The 9,591-nt window shown below is 52.8% G+C and overlaps 2 protein-coding genes across 3 annotated transcripts in view; one reads left to right on the top strand and one right to left on the bottom strand.

Annotated features, from left to right (window-relative positions):
• On the top strand, positions 1 to 2,306 carry LOC127003643 (uncharacterized). The gene is made up of 4 exons (XM_050870553.1): positions 1 to 292; positions 472 to 582; positions 863 to 1,048; positions 1,207 to 2,306. The coding sequence occupies exons 1-4, from the start codon at positions 1 to 3 to the stop codon at positions 1,401 to 1,403; spliced, it is 786 nt and encodes a 261-aa protein (XP_050726510.1). The 3' UTR covers positions 1,404 to 2,306.
• LOC127003568 (uncharacterized) overlaps positions 1,993 to 9,591 on the bottom strand; it is a 27,936-nt gene continuing 20,337 nt past the window's right edge. Inside the window, exons 4-5 of one of the 2 annotated variants that reach the window (XR_007757152.1) lie at positions 2,519 to 4,276; positions 1,993 to 2,438 (exon numbers count right to left, since the gene is read on the bottom strand). Coding sequence is in view for 1 of the 2 variants with exons in the window: in XM_050870445.1 (XP_050726402.1) it covers positions 3,426 to 4,276 (851 nt within the window). In the remaining variant the exon portion in view is untranslated. Of the gene's footprint in view, positions 4,277 to 9,591 lie in introns of both variants that reach the window. The other variant, XM_050870445.1, reaches the window with a different exon arrangement.

Raw genomic sequence — 9,591 nt, forward strand, 5'->3', positions numbered from 1 at the left:
ATGGCGTCCCTGCTGGCCCTGCTCGTGCCCCTGCTGGCCGCCGCCAGCGCCTCCACCGTGTGGCACAAAGCCCTGATCACGCAGGACCGGCTGGGCGCCGCCGCCAGGACCCAGACCGTCCCCGTGTCGGAGGAGATCCTGTGTGCCATCACGGCCACTCACACGCCCTGGTGCGAGCTGTTCACCCACAACGCCAGCGGCTGTGTGCTGTACGACGTGCTGCTGGACAGCCTGGCCGCCCCGCCGCCCGAGGGACAGGACACTGCCGCTTGCAGGACCCGACACCGCAACGGTGAGGCGCCCCTGGCCACTGATTCCGCGGCTGTCCCCTGACGGGCCTGCCTTGATGTAACACTCCCGTTAATGTGGCTCCACGGTGCCCGTGCTGCTGCTCACAATAACTCCAGAGTATACATCCCCCCACCACACCCACGCACCTCCCTCCCTTACCCAGCAACGATGTGTTTGCAGTGTGCATCGGCGAAGGCGAGGCGATGTCCCACGGGACGAAGACGAAGGAGGTGGACTGTTTCCCGTCGCTCGTCTGCTGGGATGGTGTCCTCGCTCCGGCGTCTTCCCCTGGTGAGTCCCTGCCGCCACACGGGTACGTATCACACCCTCGTCCCTGCCTGATCCACGGGCGTGCCCTTCACCCTTGCCCCTGCCTCCCTCCACGCACACCCTTGAGGCTGTGCCTCCTCCCTCCCTCCTCTGTGGTGTGTTATGCGTCCTCCTTCCCTCCTCCCAGTGCCAACTATCTTTAACCGTCCTCCCTTTCCTCCACCGGGGTGTTATGTCTTGCCTCCCACTGAACCATCGCCCACGCCCCCCGCCGCCCCTCCTCACCGCCCCGTGCCCACAGAGTTCTCGACGTGCGAGGCGCCGTTCTCGTCACTCGACTTTGGTTGCGCCTACCTGTCCACGGACACCAAGACCTGGTGCGAGGCGCGCCGGGCCTGCAGCGCCCTCGACGCCGACCTCGCCGTCCCTACAGCGGCCGACTATAGCTTTCTACAAACCTACGTCTCCAACAATATGGCTGACAAAGGTAAGTATATTCGTCACATTGTGTTGACGGGTAGAGATCGTCCCGTGTATGTTTTCCAGTGTTTAGAGTGTTCTTTGGGCGCCGAGGGAAGATGCAGAAAAGTACGACTGCGCTTATAGCACATCAAGGTACGTGACGGGCACCTGACTCTCCCCCAGAAGTGTGGGTGGGCGTGAAGGCTCGGAAGTGGCTGGACGGACGGACCGTGACGACCGGCGAGTGGGGCCCGTACGACCCTAACGGTTCCCCGGATGAATGTGCCCGCATGATGCCCGGCGGGGCCGGCGTGCACGACTTGGCAGACAGGAACTGCGAGCTCCTCTACTTCTATCTTTGCATGAGGAAGATGGTTTAAGCTCAAGGACGCCATAGTGGTGATGTGGATACGATGACAAGGAAAAGATGACGCGTTACTGTTTTATTACATTACTGTTACGTTATGAATCTGTAGAGAGTGACGGCCATGTTCCTAAAGCTCTCGTAAAGCACATACACTCAACAAGGCTTTCGTAGGAGTTGTGGGCTTTTCCAGGGGTACTTTTGTGACCCTGATGGTAATATGACCCTTCTTCTGTACCATGAGAACCTGATTGGGCCATATTCTTAAACCTTTTGGCACTCACGCACATAACAAGCACACAACAAGGCTTTCATAGGACTTGTGGGCATTTACAGAGGTACTTTAATGACCTTGGTGGTAGTCTGACCCTTCTTCTGTACCATGAACCTAAAAAGACACTAATGAAAACCCGATTGATCTCCTTTTCGGCCTTTGGAAGTAGTTGACGTGAGAGGTGGAAGCGTCTGAAAATACCAACCTTACTGATCCTTCGATGGCAGCGCTCAGAACGACCCCCCCAGCAGCAGCACCTTCAGGAAATCACACCGGGAGGAGTCTTGAGGTCGGGGTGAGGTTGGACGCAAAGTATCACCAAACACAAACACACATTCAGTTCAGTTTATTTAATACTAAGGTTACAGCATGCAAGCGCAACCCGCACTGTACACAATCCAATCTAAGAGTATTGTTTCGGGGGTGTCGTGACGGACGGCGTGAGGGAGAGAGGGAGTTTAGCGTCACGAGGTTCCTAGACGTCACTGGCTGGTCGATCCTTCGGGGTTTGGGTCTGTCGTTCCGGTCGTGGTTGAGTCGTTGACGTGTGAGGAACCAGTAGTCATTTGTTTGAACTCTTCAGCTTGTTAATGTTCTTTGCTTGTGTCGCGGAACAGAGAACTAAATGCCAGGCTATTGATTTCACAGGTTTGCTTTATGTCCTTGATTTGAGAGTGAAAAAATTTAGATCAGTCAACACTTTTAACTACTTGGGCTTATTCTTGTTCCTGTTCTGTGATTCTTGTGTCTTGTAGCAATTTTTTTTAGATCAGTCACCTGTTTTAACTACTTCAGCTTATTCTTGTTCCTGTTCTGTGATTCTTGTGTCTTGTAGCAATTTTTTTTAGATCAGTCACCTGTTTTAACTACTTCAGCTTATTCTTGTTACTGTCCTGTGATTCTTGTGTCTTGTAGCAGAAAAAAATGAGTGTCAGCAATCGATTTCCCTTGTTTAATTTATCCTATTGTTGTGTCTTCGTTATGTTCTTGATATGAGAGTGAAGATTAAAAATAGACCGTAAGAATTCGATATCCAAAGACCGTTTCACTTCATCCCAATCCCTCGGTCGTCAAGTCGCAGAAAGGAGTCGTAAAAATCAGATATCCGGAGGTTGTTTCACTTAATCCCATTCCTTAAGTCGCTGAAAGGAGTCGTAACCAGCAGTTGATCGTGTCCTTCCTCTCATCGTTAGCTTCGAACCCTTGTAAAGAGAGAGTCGTGAATCGTGAACCCCATCGTAGTAAAAATAATAAGTTCCTGTGTAGCAAATGGAATACATAGGCGATGCGAGACTGCATCACGTACCATACCATAGACCTACATCACATCGGTAGTCGTCGATCCTATGTACACGTATATGTGGAGTATTGCAGAAGGTTTCGATGTCGTCGGTGCAGCCCGTTTTGATTTCGTTCCGTTTTCCGGCAGATGATTTTGTGCGAGGCGTCACCGGGGGTCAAGTCTTGGGGTGGGGAGGTGAGGGGGTCTTGAAGATGAATGGTGAATGTTTGTTTTTGCATCATCTTGGCGGTGCCGTTCGTTGCAGGAGAAGGAGGAGGAGGAGGAAGAGGAGGAGAACTTAGCTTCATTTTTCGACATCAGCGCCAGAGCTCAGAAAGACACACGTTTAGGGACCAATTTGTATCATCGTCCTTGAGGTCAACACCGCCTGGGGGAGCACGAGAGCCGCCCCTGATGCTGTTTTACTCCTGGGGGGGCCGCGTCAAGATCAAGGAGGACGGGGGAGGAGCAGGGGAAGGGTCTCAGAAGTTGGGTGCATCGTAGAGGTTGGCTGGGGTCTTCGGGGGCGTGATATCATACCCGTACCCTGTGGTGGGCCCGGGGCCGGGTCTTGGGGTGACTGGCCTGGTGGGAGTGACTGGACGTGGCGGGGGAGGTCGTACTGGGGTGACTGGACGTGGTGGGGTGGGAGGCCTAACTGGGGTGACTGGACGTGGTGGGGTGGGAGGCCTAACTGGGGTGACTGGACGTGGTGGGGTGGGAGGCCTAACTGGGGTGACTGGACGTGGTGGGGTGGGAGGCCTAACTGGGGTGACTGGACGTGGCGGGGTAGGAGGCCTAACTGGGGTGACTGGACGTGGCGGGGTGGGAGGCCTAACTGGGGTGACTGGACGTGGCGGGGTGGGAGGCCTAACTGGGGTGACTGGACGTGGCGGGGTAGGAGGCCTAACTGGGGTGACAGGGCGTGGTGGGGTGGGAGGCCTAACTGGGGTGACAGGTCGCGGGGGTGTTGGCTGCACTGGAGTGATTGGACGAGGTGGTGGAGGTGGGCGCGGCGGGGAGACTTGGGGAGGTTGAGGCCTTGGTCGGGGTGGCTGCGGGAGCCCGACTACGCTGGGAACTGGGATGGACGGTGTGCCGGGGGTGGGTCGGGCGCGGTCGGGCTGGTACGGGCTGTCTGGGGGAACGATTCCGATCTGGGTGTTGAGTTCGTAGAAGCTCTCGGCCTCCGCGCAGTTGACCTCGTTCCACCAGCGGCACGTGAAGCCCTGCTGGTCGAAGATGGTGCCGTTGGGACACACGTTCCTGATCGCCGTGTTGTAGTTGCAGATGGTGAACACTTGGCAGCGAGTCTCGGGGTCCGCGTAATAGCCTGGGGAAGGGGAAGAGTGAGATATCGCCAGAAGAAGGAAGGGAGGAGATGGAAAGGGACAGAAGCCTCGATGTTTGCTGCGGAAGGAGTTTAAAGCAAAAGAATGCGACCAAGACTCTTTGAGGGAGAAAACACAGAGACAAATCGATAAAAACTGAAGTGCTTGGGTCTAAACTTCCATATCTTTGGACTCGAGGTACTGCCAAAGTGACCACGAGCCTATCCAAAGTCCTACATGTAAATCTGCACACTGCCAAGGACGGAAGGACCCCGGAGGTACCTGAAGGAGTGTACTATAGGAGAAACACAAGATCGTGGCGTTTGAATCCCGCAGAGTGGCTGAGGGGTCACGGGGCACGACTTAGGCGGTGAGATCATCAGTTCGAGACCCCGAGTACAAGACAAGGCAGGGCAGGGTCGAGTGTGCGGGTGGTTAGTTTCGTGTCTCGGTGATGCAATGTCTGCTAATGCTTTTAAACGTCTCTTGGCACAAAGGGTTAAGAGGAGGAGCTAAAAAAGTTAATGATGGTTCTCAGCGTGGCGGGACCTTGAGTTTGACGTTTGTGGCAGGTTATAAAGTAGTTATTTGACGTTACCTTGATACCTTGCACAACGCCACCTCCACCTCCCCTTACCACCATCACCTCCACCTCACCACCACCTCCACCTCCACACACACACACACACACTGCCCTTCCCCTTCACAAACACACACACACACGCTCCCCCTTTCCACCCTACCCCCCATACACACACTCCCTCTCCTCCTCCTCTCTCCCCTTTCCCCCCCTTCCCCCTCCCACATAAAGGATGCGCCCCGTGAAAGTGCCGAAAAAAAACTGACAATAGTAGGCGACCCGGAGGTAAGTAAGGTCACGGGGCCAACGGGGCGACGGGGCAGAGGTCATGAAGTCAAGGCCCCGTCGAGAGCTGCCCCAAGTTGCCCCGCGGAGAACAGAGCAGAGGGCATTGGGGGCGGCGCGGCGGGGCGATGGAAAATGGGGTGAGCGAGAGACCGAAACCTGCAGACCGAGGGAACGTGACCAACCCTCCTATTGTGTGCCCTTGACGCGTGTGTGTGTGTGTGTGTGTGTGTGTGTGTGTGTGTGTGTGTGTGTGTGTGTGTGTGTGTGTGTGTGTGTGTGTGTGTGTGTGTGTGTGTCTGTCAGCGAAGTTATGCCGTCCATTTTACGCCTCTTCTTGTATGCCGCTCATTCTCCTCCTCATCTTCTTCTTTCTCTTCCTCCTCCTCCTCCTTTCCTCTCTTCTGTGTCTGTGCTGAGTTCGAGTGTCGGAGAGAAAAAAAAGAACAAGGTGGAAATGAAAAATATATAAGTCCAGGTGAGGTTACCTGCTGAAGAAGAGGAGGAGGAGGAGGAGGAGGAGGAGGAGAGGGGGGGGGGTCAAGGTGAAGAGCACAGCAGACAGGTGGTGAAGGGACAGGTTATCCGGCAGATCCGTCATCCCGTGGGCGACTCGAGGTGACGCGACGAAGCTGGCATATCGATGAAGACTTCTTGAATACTCTTGTAGGAACGGATTTCGAGGGAGATGGAGGAGGAGGAGGAGGAAGATGATGATGATGAGGAGGAGGAGGCCAGACACCGTGACCCATTCTCGAGGTGATGCGACGAAGCTGAACTATCGATGGAGACTTCTTGAATACTCTTGTAGGAACGGATTTCGAGGGAGATGGAAAAGGAGGAGGAGGAGGCCAGACACCGTGACCCATTCTCGAGGTGTGACGAAGCTGGGATATCGATGAAGACTTCTTGAATACTCTTGTAGGAACGGATGTCAAGGTCCCGGGCGTCTGTCTTTCTGTCTCTCGATTGGAATACTACGAGTTGATAAAGATAGGATTGCCTTCTGCTCCTCTCTGTACCGTTCTGACGTCTATCCTGGGTTGTTTCTGCACGAGACAGCCCACGTAACTCATGATTGGGGCAAGTCGATCGATCCTGCCATCTGGGACTTAGGAAGGACGGGGTAGCTGCGTGGGAGCTTCTTCGGGGGAACTGCCGCGAGTGGAAAAGGCGGGTGGGGGAAGCAACGCGCCCTCTTTAACATCTGCAGTGATATGGGTCTTAGTCTTGTTCATGATAAGCTTTAAAACGAGTATCATTAGCAGGCAGAGATCTTGGGTACAAACTGCAAAGGGATATTAACAGGTATTAGTGCAGTGTGTTGCTCTTCGGGGGTCTAATGAGGCTCCGCGGGGGGTGTTTGGCTGTCTTGGCGGCTTGGTGAGGTCGGAGAAGAGCGATGAAAGGGAGAGGGCAAGGAGAGAGAGAGGGAAAGACAGACAGCGTTGGCGTGATGTTCGTGTCTCAACTCTTTCAAATCACACAATCTCTCTCCCTCTCCCTCTCTCTTCTCTTCCTCTCCCTCTCCCACTCTCTTCTCTTCCTCTCCCTCTCTCTCCGTTTCCCTCTCCCTCTCTCATTCTCCCAACTTGTAAAACACACATATATAGCCACAACCTTGAGGGCACCGATGCTAACATATGCTTTAGGCCTTGGAAGGATCGTAAAGAGGGGATTAGCATTCCTTGCGTTATCCTCGTCAAGCAGTCCGCCGTGAAGGATGCAGAAACTTCCTTCTTCGCTGCAGGATGACGAGGCGGTAAGGATGAAGGCTCTGGCGTCATCCTGAGGCCCCTGGAAATACCTCGAGTCGTTGATAGAAAAAAGGAGGAAAAATACACCGCCGATCCCAGTAGCAACTTCGTGTTTACTCTCCGAGGCATGACGGGCAAGACTAGTGTGTTTGAGGGGAGTGGGGGGAGGTTGTGTGTGTGTGTGTGTGTGTGTGTGTGTGTGTGTGTGTGTGTGTGTGTGTACGCCACCACTTCTATTGCATTATTTTTTGGTGGTGATATGGTGGTGGTGACGGTGGTGGTGATGGTGGTTTTCTTTTGTTCTTCTAGTTTTTATTCTTTTATTTCTTGGTTTTTGTTATCTTCTTTCTTTTTCTTCTTCTTCTTCTAGTTCTCCTTCTTTTTCGTTTTCGTTTTCTTCTCGTTCATGATCATCTTTTTCGTCTTCAAATTCTTCTTCTTCCTCCTCTTTCTTCCCCTCCTCCTCCTCCTCCTTCTCCTCTTCTTCATCTTCTTCCAGTTCTTCTTCTGCGCCAAGGTTTCTGGGGGCGATCTCGAGACCTCGTTCAGCATCTTCGTGGCCTGCTCGGAGCCTTACCTCACATCCTGGCAGGCTATCCTTGGAACTTAACCCTGACCCTGCGGCACCCCTCACCCCCTCGCCCCTTCACCTCACCACGGGGGGAAGGGGGATCGGAGAGGGGGGAAGAGAGAAGGGGGTTGGAATGCACTTTAGGGACTCTCGCAATATCCATCAACGCGGTGTTTCTCTTCCATCAACAAGTTTAATTTTCTTAGTTTTTTCTTCATCCCACGAGTACTTCAAGGTCCCAAGAGGGTGAATACAGGTAGGTAGGTCGCTCGTACCGCCACCTGTCTTGCCGCGGGTAATGGGCAGGTAAGGCAAGGCAAGGTAAGGTGGTTGGCCTCGGAGGTGACTGTCAAATTTGAGGTAAAGAGGAGGAGGAGGCGAGCAGGCATTCCAGCATTACATTCACTTCTTCATTTGCATCTTCAGTAGTTCTTCGCCTTCTTCAGTAGCTTGGTGATGGGTAAGGCCTTGTAAATGGACCTGAAATTGATATAAAGACGAAGAGGAGAGAAAAAAGGCATTCCATTCATTTCTTTGTTTGGATCTTCAGGAGTTCTTCGCCTTCATCAGTAGCTAGGTGATGGGTAAGGCCTCGTACATGACGCTGAAACTGGTATGAAGAGACGACGAAGAAAAGACGAAGAAAAGACGAAGAGGCAGATATTCCATTCCTTTCTTCGTTTGCACCTTCTTCTGTAGCCAAGTTTTCGACGCAAATGATGGGCAAAGCTTCGTGAGTGGAGGTTAAATGAAGGCGAAGATGAAGAGGTGAAGATGACACTGAAAATGAAGAGGCATTCCATTCCCTATTTGGCTCGTACCTTCAGGGGGTAAATAAAGCGGCCATCAAGTGGTCATCAGCGACCTGGACACTTGATGAAGGACCCGCGAAGCATCTTCCGCCTCACCTCCGCTTCCGTTGAGGCCCCAGTGCCCAGGGAGCGACGGCTTTCGCACCTCCGCCCGTCACGTAACACGCCCGAGGGAGGGGAAGGCGGAGAGCCAGGAAGGTTACAGAGGGTCTTCACGTCTTGGCGCAATACTAAGTGAAGACCGTGAAGGCGACCCACCCACCGCCTCGCCTCTGGTTCTCCCATCACAAGGCCGTAATTTGCAAGTCTAACGCGCCCTACCCGATAATTTAGGGAGTGTTTATCCACGCTGAGGCTCATGAAGGCTGGTCCCGTGACGCCGCGCCGCTGCCACGCTCCCCACCGCCAGACAGGACAGGCGGCGAGGGGAGTGTCGTGTGGGTCGTGTGAGGGACATGAGCAGGTGAACAAGACTCCAACCACGACCTAACCCACATTTGACAAGGCTTTCGTAGGAGATCTGAGCGTTTCCAGCGCTGGTTTTATGCCCCTGGTGGTAGTCTGACCCTTCTTCTGTACCGTGAACCTAAAAACCACGCATTAAAACCCGACTGATTTCCTTTTATGGCCTTTGGAAATAGTTGTTGTGAGAGCCTAAAGCGTTTGATAAGCCTAGTGATAGTTTAACGCTTCTTCTGTACCGTGAACCTAAAAACACACTCATGAGGACCCGAGTGATCTCTTCTTGGCCTTTGCAAATAGTTGATGTGAGAGTGAGGAGCCGAAAGCGTGTAAGAATACGGTCCCAGAATGTCTATAGGGTGATCAGATGGTCTTACGCGCTTCCTGGACGAGGCGTGAAAGTGACAGCACTCCTCTATGTGCTTCGTCTTCCAGCTGATCCTCTTGTTCTAGTTGACGTTTCTTGTTCTTCTTGAGTTACTGTTACTGACGTTTGTTGTTTCTCTTGACTTAATGTTACTGACGTTTCTTATTATTCTTGCTGATTGAGGACGTTCGTTGTTCTTGAGTTACTGTTAGTGTTTGTTGCTCTTTCTAATGGTGTTGTTGTCATCTCCGTGGGCCTTGCAATTAGCTGGACAGGTGCATAAAACTCACCTGTCACGCGCACCTGTCTCTCTCACACACGCACACACACACAAAAAAAGCAACAGGACAATAAAAACAACAATAAACACCTAAGACAGCGAGTAAACACATAAATTAAACCATGAAAAAATAAATGAGAGACGAAAACGCAGTATATTAACTTGAAGGCCAAAACAAAACAACAGGATGAGTTATGACAAGG

This window comes from Eriocheir sinensis, chromosome 25 (assembly GCF_024679095.1).
Source record: "Eriocheir sinensis breed Jianghai 21 chromosome 25, ASM2467909v1, whole genome shotgun sequence".
Classification (NCBI taxonomy): domain Eukaryota; kingdom Metazoa; phylum Arthropoda; class Malacostraca; order Decapoda; family Varunidae; genus Eriocheir; species Eriocheir sinensis.